This window comes from Triplophysa rosa, linkage group LG6 (genome assembly GCF_024868665.1).
Source record: "Triplophysa rosa linkage group LG6, Trosa_1v2, whole genome shotgun sequence".
NCBI lineage: Eukaryota > Metazoa > Chordata > Actinopteri > Cypriniformes > Nemacheilidae > Triplophysa > Triplophysa rosa.
In genome coordinates, this window is record NC_079895.1 from 15,158,155 (window position 1) to 15,176,012 (window position 17,858).

General features: G+C 37.0%; 1 protein-coding gene across 1 annotated transcript; it reads right to left on the reverse strand.

The window, feature by feature from the left end:
* Positions 1 to 292: 292 nt before the first annotated feature.
* Positions 293 to 3,376, reverse strand: eaf2 (ELL associated factor 2). Its single transcript, XM_057335705.1, has 6 exons — positions 3,175 to 3,376; positions 2,631 to 2,725; positions 2,410 to 2,546; positions 2,168 to 2,331; positions 1,724 to 1,948; positions 293 to 1,640 (listed from the first exon to the last, which is right to left on the reverse strand). Exons 1-6 carry the CDS (start codon positions 3,275 to 3,277, stop codon positions 1,591 to 1,593), a joined length of 774 nt encoding a protein of 257 aa, XP_057191688.1. The 5' UTR covers positions 3,278 to 3,376; the 3' UTR covers positions 293 to 1,590.
* Between the last annotated feature and the right edge of the window lie 14,482 nt (positions 3,377 to 17,858).

The following is a 17,858-nucleotide window of genomic DNA, read 5'->3' on the forward strand; positions in this document are numbered from 1 at the left end:
AAATCCTAGATATTATAGTGTTCTTCAACCAACCATAGTAATAAAATATAAAGGATACTCAAGTATTTACTACAGTTTTATCAATCCAACACATTAACAAAGTGTACAAGTAATGATGACTATCCTACAGTACATTAGTAATTTACAGTGTACTAAAGTAAACAAGTATACTATATTTTATTCGTCATGTAGGTTTACATGGGTTTAGTATGTTGTGCTTCTGACCAGTCAAGTAAATAAATAATAAATAAACAATATTGTTCTAAAGTACTTCACAAGCATTATTAAGAAAAACTTTGCAAAACAAAACTATTTATTGATCAATACAGTTCAAAGGATCAAAAATGACTACATTTACCACATCTGTCAATCCTGCTACAATATACAGAATGGCACATTATATTCTGCAATTACTGCTCAAGATCAGCCAAAAGACAACCATTGTGGAAGTGTTGCTCTTTGGCCTGCCAGATGCGCACAGTAAGACATACACTTAGCCATTTACCTGTATGTGGTTACATCTTAAGAAATTGAAGCAGAGTAGGTCAAATTAAATAAGAGAGAGACCATCTACGGGCGAGCATTTCAAGTCCTTTAACTAACACTGTGCTAGTGAGAATGGGAAAGATGAAATACATCCTTCTTAATACAAGCCACAAGGAGAATAATAAAAAAATGGCTCTAAATAATCAAACTACACAAATTCAGGTATTGCAGGTCAATAATGTGTACATTTCTGTGATTGTTAAGTTTGGCACCTTGATCATATGACTATCCATTTCAATATGCGATGTTGTTTCTTAAGACATTTTGTGTTATGTTGCGGAACCATCTAGACTTAAGCATGCCAAGTCTCAAAAAAGAAAAAGTTTAAGATGACCCCAAGTCATCTAAATAAAATGAATATTATCTCACCGACAGTTTTACCTCTGAGGATGCAACAAGACATCCCTATAAAATGTATGCATTAACAGTTTATTAATAAATACTTAATTTACTTATACAGCAAACCCCCCAGCTTTGGGGCTGGGCGAAAGAAAATACTACTTAAAGGGATAGTTCACCCAAAAATAAAAATTCTTTCATCATTTGCTCACCCTCAGGTTGTTTCAAACCTGTATAAAAACCTACGCAAATTGAACACAAAAAAAGACATTTGGAAGAATGCAATTTGGAAATCAATTTTCAGTTCTGGGACATCTTCCACTACCATAGTAGAAAAACAACTATTGTATATTTTTTGTTCTGTTGAAAACAGAATGAGATTTTTGAAGAATTTAGGAAAACAAACGGTTCTAGGGCACCTATGACTACCATTTCATTTTTCCTATTATGTCAGTCTCCTATGTAGTCAATGATGTTCATTCTTCCACATGTGTTTCTCTGTGTTCATCAGATAAAAGTAATTTATACAGGTATGAAATTACATAAGGTGAGCACATCATGACAGAATTTTCATTTTTTGGGTGAACTATCCCTTTAAAAGGTAATTGGATTCAGGTACCACACTAAGTCGTGAACAGATGCCGCACATCTGACCCTCTTTCAGCATTTACTCCAGGTCATGGGCATTGTCTTACATCACTGCCGTCAGTCATCATCACTTTCACTCCCAGATTCACTCAGCTGGAGGTCATTTTCTAAAATATAACAAATCGTGTATTAGATACACAAACAAGAGAGTCAAATCTACCCAAAGCACTGAGCATCCCTTAAAACTTACGTAGGGTGTTCATGAAATGCCCGCTGCTCTCCTCCACATGGCTTTGAGATGTGTTGGGGGCAGATGTGCTGTGAGGGGGGACCGGGGCTCCACCAGGCGGGGGGCCACTCTTGTCCTCGCAGTCGCTGCTGCTGGAGCTGTCTTCGCTGCTGGATGATGAGGAACTGTGGGAATCCGAGGAGCCACTGCTCATCTGATCCATGACACGTGCTTCAGCCATGAGTTCTGCATAAAGGCATAGAAACATACACCAACTTATGACAATTTGACAGAGAAGTCACTGTTACAAGGGAAATGCAATTTAGGAAAAATAGTTCACGGACTAAGGGGGCTGAAAAATTGGGTCATCTCTATTGCACACTATTATCAAGCCGCTGTCCTGTCGGATTTACTGAATGAACTGAAAAGGAACCATTTGCTGTTTTTTCTGATTCTAATAGTTACCTCGCTCAATCTCATCCATGGGGGATGACGGAGACATTTTCTCTTTGGGGGGAGAGGTTTTCGTGCTGGATTGAACCCTGTTTCCACTGCCAGACTTTATCTGCTGACTAAGTCTATTTGTCTGCTGCTCAAGGCGGGACTGAATCTTACTGCTTCCCTCAGCCCTGAGAAAAAGAAAATGAGTAATTGAATAACTAAACTGACATTGTATAAACTCATAAATAATCACTTTAGTTACCAACCTGGTCTTCTTGACCGCAATGTTACTGCTGAGTTTCTCCAGACGGTATTCTCCTGTGTCATGGTTAACAATGAGAATACACTCTTTCATGTAAGGCCTTTTGGACCCTTTAAATACTGTAACAGGAGCTGTGGATCCCTGTTATGTTTGGAGAGAATTAAGAAAATAATTTAGCTGATATCATTCACTGCCATCAGGAGTATTTAGTAGACATGTGCCTACCTCCAAGTTTGGCAGTGTGATTGTAACTTGCTCTCCTTTTCCAACTTCCAAATCCCCCTCACACGTAGTGTCTATGGAGGCTGGTTTAAAATCATCTGAGAGCAGAAGAAAACATTCATATCTCATAATGATTAGGTGGACCAATGCTGACACTCAACATAAGTAGTGTAGTACCAGCGCACACCAACAGAGGGCTACGTTGCCCATTGTAATGGGAAAGCATGGAGTCCTGTTAAATTAAATGCCCCTATAATTTTATTTTAAAAGATAGGCTCAGTCTCCTATGGTGAGCTCAGTTAAGAGAAAGTGATGTTAGTATATAGTTGTTTCTTAATTATTAAAAACATCACAACTATTGTCTTTTGTCAACGCGTTCGCAAGCAAGGTGGAAGAACAAATAGCTGTCTTCTCATATGCCCGTGGAAATTGTTCTAAAGAATCTTGTAGTTTTAGCAGTAACGTAAAACATGTTTAAATATGATCTGTTTTAGGTATTTAAAAAGAATAATCTAACGTACATATGAATGTAAAATATACCACTTACATCGTACCGTATGGAATGCACTTTTAGGCTGTTTCTCAAAAGTTTCGCCTAGTTTGAGAACGTGTTCCTGATTGTCAAAGTTTGAATATGCTGTTCCATTCATTATAATAACAATTTTCAACCATATATTACCAGTTTACTACTTTCTACTTGGTTCGATACCATGTACGGCAGAAATAGGCACCTCACTTCTGGACCCGCTGCGTGCTCATTCTGCGCTGTCATTGGTTGCGTTTGTACACTTGGTTACGCCTTATTTGACAAACTCTTCACTACTATTGGCTAAAAAGACTGTCGGTCAATACCAGTGTAACGTCAGACGGAAGTGATACTTTTCCCAACCGCATGGGTGCCCTCTTGTGTCAAGTAAATAAATGTTTATATTTGTAATCCAAACTATTTTTTAAAGAAAATTATGTCTTTATATTTGAAAAAGATTTAGGCATCATTTGGAAATCGGAGCCAAAATAGTATAAATATATCGTTTAAAACCAGCCCCCAAATGAGTGGGAGTGTGAAAATGGAGCAACTTCACACTACCAAACGCCGCTCACCTCATTCAAATGTCTCCTGATAGCTGTACCTACAGGTAAATTAGCTGAATCTTAATTTGAACTCTACAGTTCCTTGTTACAGTATTTAAAGATCTTAAAAGCCTTTTATGAAAGGTTATATTGTCTAACGATTCTGATCAGATCAGATAAAATGTACATTATTTAAATCACAGCTTGTGTGTTTTGATATGCTTCTGTGGGTTGCATATACACAACAATATGTATATGCTGTTTACAGTACACAGTAAATGAATACAACACAATATTTATAAAACACAATAGTCATACAGATGACCTTCTGGGTTATCATTTATGGATTAAATGCATTATTGTCATTGAAACACTTTGGCTTTTTACATGAAGGTGACAAATGAGTGGCAGTTCTTTTAGGTTAAGTGGCTTTCATATAAATCACATTCCCTGTCAGCATAATGCTTTTAACATGAGGTTGTTGGCCCAAGACTGTTCCTGAACCCAGTCTTCACTCTTTCCACATCATTTCAATCTTACAGTTTTGTTTTGTCAACCAGTTTGCCAACTAAATCCATGTTTCCCCTAGGTCTTGAGAAACCTTTATGTATTTCATTTGACTATAATGCATGAACAGTAGTTAGGAACAGACAGACAGAATCATACTTCCATCAAGCAATACTGAAGATTCTGCTTTACACCTACAGAGGTGTACAGAGCAATTCACAAAACAAAAACAATTCACAAAGCAGGTGTGCTTTTTTTTAAACCTTATGTATACTATAGGCAGCATAAAACATCTATTTAAGTAGTATAAAAACAAAATTCTTAAAGGGGTCATATGGCACGAATACATGTTTTTCTGTGTCGTTGGTGTGTTATAAGTTGCCCATGCATGTATTAGACACTTACAATTGCAAAAATTAAAGTGTCGGAACAAAATATGCATTCTATCTAAAAGCGAATGCTCACCCAAACCTGCCCGAAATGCCTCGTGTAACCACACCCCCACAAATCTACGTCAGTTCATGGTATGATTTGACTAAGACCGCCCAAATGTATACGCAAGTAAGCTGGGCATACCTGTCAGTACAATTGGAACATCAGGTTCCAAAGCGTTTCAGAGAGGCGGGCAAAGTGGAAATGCAAACATGCACGGTATGTGGAAAATACAGCGTTTTCTAACCTTAAATTGTGTATACACATTGCATTACATCTAAAACAAACGATAATATTCATTTTAGCACGGTCATATGACCCCTTTAAATCAGACTGAATCGACATAACAAGGAGAGTTCACCCAAAAATGAAAATTATTTCATGATTTACTCACCCTCATGTAATTCTAAACCTGTATGACTTTCTTTCATCTGTAGAATTCAAAACAAGATATTGTGTAGAATGTTGATAGCCAAACAACATCAGACTTCCATGACTTCCATTGTATTTAAGACATTTCTTAAAATATATATTTTTGCTTTACAGAAAAAGAATATACAGGTTTTGAATGACATGAATATGACAAAAGGATGACAAAAAATGTTCTTTTAAGATTGCACGAACCTGTCCACTTTAGTTTACCTCAACAATCAAATTCTAGGGTTCGATTAAGTAAATGTATCTTTTATTTTTCAAATGTATTTCTATAGTGCTTATTACAATTTTCACAATTTGCATTGTTTCAAAGCAGACAATGTTTTATAAAACCTTTAATATATGTACAATGTAGGGTGTAAAATCTGGTTAGTGAGTTGTATTACTATCATATACAAGGAGAGAGACATTTTTTAGTCGTGTTGAGGTTGTCTTTAGGCCATTAATTTACGAATAACATGCATGCACACAAACACCCAACAGAATCGCGTTGAGAGGATACTGATACCTCCAGGAAAACTGAGAGTTTGTGATGTATGAGGATACATTATCAGGTTTGCAGTATCAGGGTATTATTGACTCATCTGTGAATGCGACATTACATTTTAATGTAATTTATAAACATAGCAGGTAAATCCAGAAGTTTTACAGACAACAACAAGGACAGTAACATATGGAATCCTAGTTCATGATCTCAACCAGTTGGAGGGTATTACTAGACAGAATGTCATAGTTAAGACCTGATATTGGGCAAGGATGATTGGAAAAATGCCATTATTTTCAAATCCAGATGGAGACTGGCTGAGGCTCTTAGATTAAAGGTTGGATTAAACCACTATACTGTATAAATAGTTTATGCACTTACACACATACAGAGGCTTATGCACCTATATATCAGTATGCACTGTAGCTACTGTATCTGTACAGTTATCTCACTGTTAGTACCATATATTACACTCTAGATTAAATGATTTTTCTCCATTACGTGATTGGCTGAGATGAGGCTAAAACCCAGTCCACTAAGACTGCATTATCTAAATAATGGTCATCAGGAGAGTCATTACGAGATTGCTGCTCTTTTCTCAACTGCTTACTGGACAAATCATGTTATCACTTATTTTATTCGCGAGAGTTGACTGCCTTGTAGCCTACCCTGTCCCCTAAAAAGGTAATAAGATAAAGGCATACAAAAGCATTACTTTTGTATCGCTGGTATTTTGCTATGGAGGTTCCACTGACAAACAGGGTTGACCACATTTGCTTACATTACCACTGTGAGGATGGTTAAATTCAAAACTCAAAGCTCATTTGATTATCATGTGTAGATTACATATACCACCTTACTGAGTCACTTTAAGTGTTTTATTTCAACAAACGTTTATGTTTTATAATTTATCTAGGCTAAGATGCAAATAATGTGTTACAGGCACTGCTTGTTTTGCCTATGAAGTGGCTTTTGTTGAAAGTCTACGGAAAGAACAACACGAGGCTGCACTTGTCCTTGACAAGAGGAATGTTGTTTTATCTTGAGCACAACAGAACACAAGTATTAGTAAAACACTTTCACGACTAGACTACCATATAGCATTAGAGGTTATGATAATTACTTTAAAGAAACAGTGGATGGGGAAGGGGGTGTGGCTTGATGGCATCATCAGCGTATTTAGAGCAGTTTTTGAATATCTTGCTCATATGCAGAAATGGCCTCATAAATGATTAGACAAAGCAATATGTGTACAAAGGAGTACATTGTCGGACACAACACAACTCAGCATGTCGCCTATGAATGTTTCCTTTGTTTGGTGTGTTTGTATTGTTTTCTTCTTTAGGATAGGCAACGTCACCTTCTTGCTTTAATCTAACAATAAGAATATGGGTCTTTGCACAGAAACTGTGGGAACATATTTTTATGGAGAATTTCTTGATCAGCAACACATATCTTATTATCTTGTTGCTTTATTACAAACAAGACTTTGTCAGATATATAGTATAGCCGTGCTTAAGAATATGTTTAATAGGCTTATAAACTGTTGACTATTTGTGTGCATTTTCTTGAGGAGATACTGTATCTGAACAACTGATATCCTCCGAGAGTATAATTTTATTAAACAAAATGGTAACAGTAGTACTTATCATTCAATGACCTACTGGGTTAAATGTGCTTGGATGTTGGTTATCTTGCAGTAGTCAGTTGCTTTTCTTATTTTACAACAAGCCGGTGTGTTTTAAATACTTCAAGTTCAACAATGTACAAGTGTCCCTCCTATAATGTCTCATTTCACAATATTTAATTATAAGGCTCCTGTCTGTATGTGAGAGGCCATCTTTGTCATTTTACTCTTCTGCACCACAGTGGAATTCATTATCATGTCAACACGTTGTCATGGATACAGTATGTTTCCTGCAATCTATGACTTCTGCCATGAAAACACCAAGTCCTGAGTAACTGAGTCCTGACTCTGAGAACCGTTCAATGGATATGTGTATCTTTCCTGCACAGCAAACATTTACAAATGTAGCTAAGCCCATTAAACACCTGCCCATGATAGAATTAAAGCGACAATTCACCCAAAAATAAAAATTCTGTCATCATTTACAGTGAGGGAAATAATTATTTGATCCCCTACTGATTTTGTAAGTTTGCCTGCAAACCTGATAAATAATTTTTATGGTAGGTTTATTTTAACTGATAGAGACAGAATATTAAAACAAAATCAGGGGGGAAAAATTTATATAAAGGTTATAAATTGATTTGCATTTCAGTCAGTGAAATAAGTATTTGATCCACTACCAACTAGCAAGAATTCTGTCTCCACAGATTGGTTATGTGCCTATATGGACCGCAGATTAGTCCTGTCACTTTAAGAAAGTACTCCTAAATCAGCTTGTTATGTATATAAGATGCCTGCCAACAGAATCTGTATCTTCCATTTCAACCTCTCCACCACCATGGTCCAGACCAAATAGGTTTTAAAGGATGTCAGGGACAAGATTGTAGACCTGCACAAACCTTGAATAGGCTACAGACAGAAGCTCAGTGAGAAGGAGACAACTGTTGGTGTGATTATTTGGAAATAGAAGAAATACAAAATAACGATCAAATGCCTTTGGTCTGGAGCTCCCCGCAAGATTTCCCCAATGGAGTAAAGATGATCATGAGAAAGGTTAAAGATCAGCCCAGAACTACACGGAAGAAGCTTGTTAATGATTTCAAGACAGTTGGGACCACAGTTAGCAAGCAAATCATTGGTAACACGCTATGTCAAAATAGATTGAAATCCTGAAGCACCCGCAAGGTCCTCCTGCCCAAGAAGGCCTGCCTGGCTCGTCTGAAGTTTGACAATGAACATCAAAATGATTCAGAAAAGGCTTTGGAGAAAGTGCTGGCGCTGGTGTGAGACCAAAATTGACTCCTGATTTTGGAGGGAGAGAAATGCTGACTATGACCCCAAGAACACCCTCCCTACAGAGAAGCACAGTGTTGGAAACATTCTGCTTTAGGGCTTTTTATCTCTGCTACGGGTACAGGATGACTTCACCGCATTGAGGGGCTGAGGGACGGGCCCATGTACCGTAAAATCTTGGACGAGAACCTCCTCCCCTTAACTAGATCACTGAAGATGGGTCGTGGATGTGCCTTTAACATGACAAAGACCCAAAACATATTGCCAAGACAACCAAAGAGTGGCTTAAGCAGTGGTGTAAAGTATTGGAGTAAATGTACTTAGTTACTTTACTTAAGTATCTTTTTGGCTACTTTGTAGTTGTACTGAGTATTAAAGATATTAGCTACTTTTACTCTCTACTTAACTACATTTTTGAACAAGTATATGTATTCTTTACTCCACTACATTTGTAATGACTAATGTAATTACACATTACATTTTGCATGGCACCTATCTTATAATTAATATTGCCATTTACAGGGCAATGAAGGTACTACAATCTTGTGGATTTTGCCATAACTTACAAAAACTTGTCAACATGGCTTCTTTATATGAATATGAGTGCAGTATCAGGTAGATGTCAATCGCTGGCGGTTTATACACGGTTAGCCCTTACCCACTATTTCTACAGTAATATATTGGCAACACTGTTGCCAGCTAGTTACTGTAGGTCACACATCTACAAAAGCTCTTATTTTTAAAACTAACTCTTCCTAAATGTGCTCTAAACATGTTTGCTCAAAATTTGACCATATGGTGGGACTATTGCCATGAAGTGATGTAAACTAGTAAAAAGAATGTATAGTATTTCAATTTTCAAAAGTGCTCTCACACTATATAGACAAAATATTAACCTATAGAATGAGTCCGACACAGAGAAATGAACAATCCACATATGAATCTCAACAATGGTGACAATCGAACAGCTTCATGCTGCAATGCATGCTGGGTACATAGTACAAAACTCATTCATGATTGTTTGTCACCATTGATGAGGTTTGTATGTCAAGTGTCTAACTGTGTCTCAATTGCAAAGAAGGATTTTCTGACAGAGATCTTTCCATTATAACGTAATCACTTTACCAAACATATCTTAATAAATCTTAAATGCTATATTATTATTATTTAATGATTGAATTCTTTCAGATGTATCTTCAGTTACTAAGCAAACATAAAGTTGCGGTTCCTGTAAAGTCCCTTTCAGTGTTATTGTATAAGTGTACATTTTAAAGCTACAAGAAAGTCAAAGAGTCCTACCAAAGCAAACACTGATCGCCTGCAGCTGGCGATGAGGCCCAAACCAGCATGTCCAGTGCAAAAAGGCTTTGACTTTTTAATTCTACTTAACATTATTTTATTTATCCGTTATATTGAAGAGACATTTTTGAAGAAGTTTGGTTTACTTATGAGCACTTGAGCTTAAATGAGAATTAGGGTGTTTGCAATGACGTAGGTTATGGTGTCGACCATGATTTGTTGCAATTTTGAGGTGTTCAGTCTTACTATGATTTAAGAAAATAAATGTGATTGCTCTCCTCACAAATCAACTGTTTCTAGTTTTTCACTGACGTGTCTCTTAAGTGTTGAGGACTAGTGCTTCTTTGAGCCTACATACATGAGCCAAGTACTGTTAAATTCAGATACTCTAAGACTTTTACTGAAGTCGTTTTGGAATTGGTGACTTGTAACTTGTAAAGGAGTAATTTTCACTGCAAGGTATCTGTACTTTTACTTAAGTATGGTTTTCAGGTACTCTTTACACCTCTGGGCTTAAGGAGCAGCACATTAAGTGTCCTAGCCAGTCTCTAGACCCTAGTCCTGTAGAAAATCTGTGGAGGAGGCTAAAACTCCAATTTGCTGAGCGACAGCCAAGAAACCTTAAAGATTTACAGAGGAATGGACTAAATGTATCCTGACACATGTGCAAACCTGGTGACCAACTATCAGAAATGTCTGACCTCTGTGCTTGCCAACAAGTGTTTCTCCACCAAGTACAAAGTTATTTTTTTTCGGGGATCAAATACTTATTTCACTGACTGAAATGCAAATCAATTTATAATCTTTATATAACATTTTCCCCCTGATTTTTTTTAAATAGTCTGTCTCTATCAGTTAAAATAAACGCACCATAAAAAGTATAGACCCATCATTTCTTTGTAAGCAGGCAAACTTACAAAATCAGCAGGGGACCAAATAAATATTTCCCTCACTGTACCCTCCAGTTGTTCCAAATCTGTTTACATTTCTTTATTGTGATGAACACAGAAAAAGATATTTGGAAAGAATGCTTCCAGTTCTTGGCCACCATTGACTATTACAGTAAGAAAAATTACAATGGCAGTCAAATGTGCCCCAGAACTGTCTGCTTTCGTACATTCTTCAAAATATCTTCTTTTGTCTTCAACAGAACAAAGAAATGTATAAGATTATTTTTTCAAATATCTTTTTCTATGTTCATCAGAACAAATTAATTTATACAGATTTGTAACAATTTGAGGGTGAGTAAATGAAGACAGAATTTTCATTTTTGGGTGAACTGTCCCTTTAACAGTTTGTCTTTATCAATACTAATGTGAGATTAAAGTAGACACTATCCGTCAGTCAGGTGTATTTGTGTGGGTGTGCAGCTATGACTGTAGTGTGGATAGGAATAGGTAAGAGCAGTGCACCATCTCTGTGGGATGTCCATCAAGGCAGGACTGGCCCTCGAGGCACAACTGTTCCAGACTACAGAGCTCTCTCATTTCATAGAGGCCATTGATGTCCCAGTTGTTCTCTGGCATAATTAGCTTGTGGCCTGTATTTCTCACAGGTCACTTCACATCACTGTTAAAGTAGATTTTTGAGCCACATAGCCTTATGACACAGCATTTTCTGATTGGCAGCATCAGGCCAGAAATCTCAGCGTGAAAGTTACAGACTCAATGAGGTTAGATTAGTGAAGGGTTTGGAGCTGAGGTTAGAAACTAATCGGCTGTGCCCTTTCTTCCAACCCAAGTTTGCTGACCTGGCACTCCTAAGAAAAGTCTGCTGTCAGGCATGGCTCTGCAGGTGGATGTGTCTCATTAATTCTGATGCAGTACTCTTCCTTTGGACAAATGCTGCGATAAAGATCAACAGTTTTTGTGAGGGGTTTCATATCGTCACTAGCACCTAGATCTCACAGAGCAAGGTTGTGGTTTTTCGTGGGTGTTTTGATGAACTAAAGGTCATTGGTATGTTTGCAGCCCAGTTTTGAATGCTTGTTACATCAATACTTGTGAAATGGCCACATTGTTGGTCTCCAAATCATCCCTTCCTGTCACCGACGCACATCTGCATAGCATTCAGCAGCAAATGCACTGAATATTCTGTATCATAATCATGCGGCTGCTTGATGTTTGTTGAAAGGGGCTTGTTAAAAGCCCTTTTGTTGTGCAAATACTGATGCCAGTGAGCTCTTCCTCTTGTTTTCTGTAAGGTTGATTTTGAATATTAACGCCTGATTTACTCTTTGTTTTGCTGTCAGACATGACATTGATAAGGACCACTATGACCAAATATGACCACTTCCTGAAGATGGAGGAAACCATTTACATAGGGCAATTTTGAGTAGGATCATTTATTTTATACCGTTTCAGTTAAGAAGCTTGACTCTCACCTCAGGCTATGTGCCCTTCAAGGGCATCCTAGGTGTTGAAGAAATAGCCTTAATAAATATAACTGTTGATTTAGTTGCTATCAAAGGCTAAGAACTTTAAAATATGAAGGCCCGGTTTCACAGACACGTCTTAGCTTAAGCCAGGAATATGCCTTAGTTGAATTAAGATATAATAGAAGAATACATTACTGGTCTTGAGACAAAACAATGGAACTGATATTCAGTTAAGACAGGTCACAGATTTATTTTAGTCTGAATTTATTTTAGTCTTTACACTTCAGCCAAGAATTTCAAAAAATGTACCTCCATTCACTCCCATTCTACCGCTTGGAAGAAAAATGATACGTGGTGGTATTATAACTCCGACTGCATTATTCTTCAAGAAGAAAGTCATATTCAGTTAGGATGCCTTGAGGGTGAGTAAAACATGGGGAAATTTTGTTTCTTGGCTGAAGTATCCCTTTAAGCCTTGTCTGTGAAACCGGGCCTAAGAGTATAAATTCTTAGAGTATAAATATTAAAGTTGACACAAAAATGAAAATTCTGTCATCATTTACTCACCCTCTTGTCATTTCAAACCTTTATGACTTTCTTTCTTCCACAGAACACAAAGAAGATATTTTAAAGAAGGTTGGTAACCTAGGGCCATATGATTTCCGGGATGCGGAAAACGTGGACGGAATCACGGATTCCGGGCATTAAAATGGAATTTGATGTATACACGGAATGGCGCGCAATCTTGCAGATTTAGAACTTCTTAGACGGAAAATAGCACTGAACAACTAATAAAATTCAATTTGTGCTTTAAATAACATCAGTAGTGATTCAGATGCGGTTTAAATATGTAATCCGTCTGTTCTGCGTGACTCTGAATGAATTATTCGACCGGTTTCGTTCTGTACATCATCTCACTATAGGGATGCAAACACATCTACAGAGCTGCTCTGAGAGTTTATTTCATGAGCATTTCACTCCCAGAGCTGCTGTAAGAGTTTACTTCATGAGAATTTTACCGCTTCATTTTAGTAAAGCTACTGTCTGCACTGAAAAGGTCTTGGCGACAACCCATCAAACTAAAAGTCATGTTAACTTAAATTAACTATGACACACCCACATGAATAATTATATTCATCTTATTATTTACTTTGTTAAAGTAAATGTACTAATACAATAAAAAAAATCTTAAATCTAAGTAGGTGTAAAAAAACAAAAGATAAAAAACTGAAAATGCACTGCAGAGATGCTGGTTTATACTAAAACATATGGTGTAATGCAAACTATGTTATGGATTTTTTCCGTTAGTTTTAAAAACACTGTAGTATCTAGGTGTCTTACTAGAGTTAATGAGTAAATGCTATAGTATACTGAAGTATTTTTAATGTGGGCAAAAATATTACTATTCTATCTTAAAAAAAAACGGAAAACACAGAATCCAGAAAAATTAAAACGGAATTTGGGGAAAAAATAAAACAGATGAATGGAAGTCAGTTAACAACATTCTTTAAAATATCTTCTTTTGTGTTTTGCGAAAGAAAGTCATACAGGTTTTGAATGACAAAGGGGTGAGTAAATAATGACAGAATTTTTATTTTTGGGTAAACTATCACTTTAAAAGTATAAGAGTATAAATCCTGTAAATATTAAAGGTGCAACGTGAGCTTAAGAAGGATCTATTGACAGAAATGCAACATAATAATACATAACTAGCTTATGTGTTCAGAGGTGTATAAAGACCTTAGATAATGAAGCGTTATGTTTTTATTACCTTAGAATGAGCTATTTCTATCTACATACACCGCGGGTCCTCTTACATGGAATTCGCCATGTTGTTTCTACAGTAGCCCTAAACGGACATAATGCTCTACACAGAGCACGTTTCGTAAATATCTTATCTCCTTTGTCAAAGAAGCGAAAACGTGATGACATCTTTGATCTGCATCAGCCACCATAGTGCTTCGAAAGGGAGGTGTGAGCGGATCTTCCCGCGATCCGTTTCACCACGATACCACAGCGGAGAGGAAAAGAAAACGCTTGTTGTAGAGTTGTTTGTCCGTTTAGGGCTGCTGTGCAAAACATGGCGGCAAATTCAATGTATGTAGGGCCGCTCTGTATGTAGATATAAGCAGCTTATTCTAAGGTATTACAAACATAATGGTTCATTACGTAAGGTCTTTATACACCTCTGAAGAAATAGTTTTGTATATTATATTGTATTTCTGTCAATAGATCCTCTTAAAAATGCCGTATTGTTCTTTAAGAGAATAAATCCTTTAAAATGTATGAACACATACTGAAAGTTAATTTTAAAAACTCTTTCAAAAACACAAAATGTACTTATTAAGAAAACATTTTTAGTACATTTTTTTTCAACCTTTACTAGAAGATCTGTTAACCAACAAAAAGACCTATTCTAATATGAGTAAGTGAGAATGGGGTTTGGTTATGGTTATATAAACATTTATATGCCTTTAGACCAGCTGCTCAATCAAACTTTCCATGCAGACAATGTATTGGCTGGTTGGGTTCATTTGTAAATGAGATAGCAGCTTCATTTTAATAGAACATTTGAGTCAATATCAAGGGAGTGTAGATGGTCATGGTTCCATGCACCAATGACAATACAATCCAACTGTATATCATTTGCAGTCCTCACTCATCATGACTCGTCTGAGGTATGTGGGACAGTTCCCATGCTGTTTCCCAGGCTCAGAGCAACACAGGAAGTGATGCCAGAACCATCAATTACCTCAATACTAGGGGTGAAACGGTTCAAATTACTCACGGTTCGGTCTGTGTCACGGTTTTAGAGTCACGGTTTCGGTTCGGTTCGATTTGTGCTATGTTCAGGGAAAAGGGACTACAGACAAATAAAAATAAGAACAAATAATCAAGCTACAAGTAACAGCACCAATAAAACAACAGAGCAAAGCAGAAAATTAAATAAGATACTGTATATATACCTTTTAAGGTAGAAATGGATTAAAGTAATCAAATAAAACATAACATTGCATATGTACAAATTAAATAAAGACGAATCATAATTGAAGTTACAGAAGCTATTGAGTCACAAGCAGTGAGTGATTTCCTTGACTTTTAAAAGACAGCAGGAATATGCTGCTGTCGCTTTAAGAGGAATGAAACACATCCAGAACACTGATACTGTACACATGCATTGTTTTTCGTCTGTTCACTTAGGACATAACCTATTATGTTTGTTAAGATACTCGACAAGATAGGCATATTGAGCTACTTCGTGTGTGAATTTGTCCGTTTAAGCGCTTCAAAGACAACTCAATATTTGCGCCATGTCTGAGACTTTCCTTATGCGCGCTTCGGATCTTCTCACAGCGCGCAAGTGAGTTTTCTTCTGCATCATCTTGCACTTAAATGTTTAAATTGGCAAGGCTTGAATGAGTTTAGTTTAAACAGCAACACGTGCTGTTCAGGTCTCACCTGCACTCGCGCGCTCACAACACCGGTTGATGAAAGCATAAATGACTGGTCATATTACAGCATACGTCAATTGAAATTTGTCTACGTTATTTTATTTGTTTTAGGTATTAAATGTGTATCCATCGACAAACATACATTAGCTGAACTTTGTCAGTCTGTTTTATGCATTATCATTTTTAACGAACCACATTATAAATGCGTCGTCAGATTTAAGATGAACCGCGGTCCAAGCGCGTTGGACCGTGTGCTGAACCGTTGGTGGAGAACCGTGTGGTTCAATTATTTACCGAGAACCGTTACACTCCTACTCAATACCGCACTTTTAATACATGCATCTATACACTGCATACAGGAGCAGCTTAGCCTAGAGGTGACCCACATCTAATACATTATATATTCACATCCCGTACAAAACAGTGTCTTTGTTTAGCTGGTGGAGTTGTTCATGTGCTGAACTGGAATCCAGTATGTGTGTCGGACTGGGAGGGTCTCGCTTTCTGCGTTTGTGTCAGTGTGCTTTGTGAACATTGAGTTTATGGAACAATCAATTGTACCCATGATGTTACGTCATGGTGCCAAATTTAGGATGTGGAGCATTTTAACAATATCCTATAGGCCTCCACAAACAATGGGTTGTTTTTGAGGACCACCAGGGGCATAAATGTATGTTTTTGTTTAGTGGCCCATGCATTCTTAGTGAATTAATACATATTATTTATAAATCATCCGGAGTTTACATTGAACTCTTTTATCCTGCCATTTAGCTTCTGCTTGTGCTTCTGTCAATGACACATTAGTAGGATGTAACAGCCCTTTTCTTTTTTCAGCGATATTTGCTGATTCATATGAAGTCCTAAATTTAGTTCCTGTGCCAAAAAAGAATGTCACGATGGAGAGGCGAACCTTTCTGAAAGAGTATTATGCTCATTTATTAATTTTTGCGATGCTGTGAAAGGTAGGCCGTGCTTCAGTGATCACCGTGTGAGCTGTGCGTATGAATTATTGAGGCTGGTAGAGCCCTCATAAATTAGGAATGCCAGAGTCTTCGGGCAGGGTGATGGCCGCTGTTCTGTGGCCGCTCACTGTCTTGAGTATCATGGTCACCAGCTTGACATACACTTTAAGCCCTGAAGTCCATTAATCTTTGTAGTGTTTTCCCTTTCCCAGCTATTACCTTTTTTACAATATAACCTTGTGTGTAAAAATAAGGCAATTGATCCATTTATTTGTCAGTTACTGTAAATAGATGTTTGTAAGATTGTTATATATAAAGTTGCGAAGTCCTGTATAAAGTCATCTGATCCTTTAATCATATCTGGCATTTGAAAGCTAGTTCACTTATTGCTGTCACTTATTGTATTTTTTTTATGTGCACTGTGTAGCGCTTCTCATAGACTACTGTATAATAAATACAGCTCTCTGGAGAAGCATTCAAGCTAATGCATGAAGCATTTACTGGCCGTTGTGTATAGTGTATTAAACCGACCACAACTGAACCACAGGGACCTGGGGTTTTGATTCTTCTACAACTGGTGGTTTGCTTTTAAAGTGCCTATGCATGTACAAATCATGATTAATAAATTATAAAAAGTAAGTGTAAGGAGTCTCAGGCAAGTTGGCAGGGCTGTTGTCTGAATACTACAACAACCCTGTTGGACCAGCACCAGGGTTTCACTATATTTATGTTTCATCAAAGTAACATTTGGCTACTTAAGAAATAGTTGACCCATAAATCACAATTCTGTCATCATTTACTCACCCTCAAGTTGTTTCAAACCTGTATACATTTCTTTTTTATTCTGTGAACATAAAGGAAGATATTTGAAAGAATGTGGGAAACTACACAGTTCTGGCGCACCATAGGATATTGATTTTTCCCTACTATAGTTGTCAATATTGCCTCAGAACGGTTTTCATTAATCATTCCTCCAAATATCTTCTTTTGTGTTCAGCAATAAAATTCATACAGGTTTGAAACAACTTGAGGGTAACTTAATGATGACAGAATTTTTATTTTTGGGTGACCCTTTTCTTTATTATATTTGTGCCCTTTTGTCCAGGTAAAATCTAACCAAAGGGCGATTCAAAATCAGAGCCAGTAGGAAAAGTGCTTATTGTTGACCTTTGACATTTCTCAGGGCTTTTTCTGATGTAAACCTAGAGTCCATGAAACAAAAGCTTATAGTAAATTGAGTCCCTCCAGGGTGCTTGGTATCAGATGCTGATAATGCATCGGCCAATGACATC

Excerpts from the sequence above, each read along its gene's own strand:
- eaf2 (XM_057335705.1), bottom strand. The coding sequence starts at position 3,277 with ATGAATGGAACAGCATATTCAAACTTTGACAATCAGGAACACGTTCTC. Across the intron at positions 2,726-3,174 it reads TGCATTCCATACGGTACGAT|ATGATTTTAAACCAGCCTCC; the intron begins GTAAGTGGTATA and ends TTCTGCTCTCAG. Across the intron at positions 1,641-1,723 it reads GCATTTCATGAACACCCTAC|AAAATGACCTCCAGCTGAGT; the intron begins GTAAGTTTTAAG and ends GTTATATTTTAG.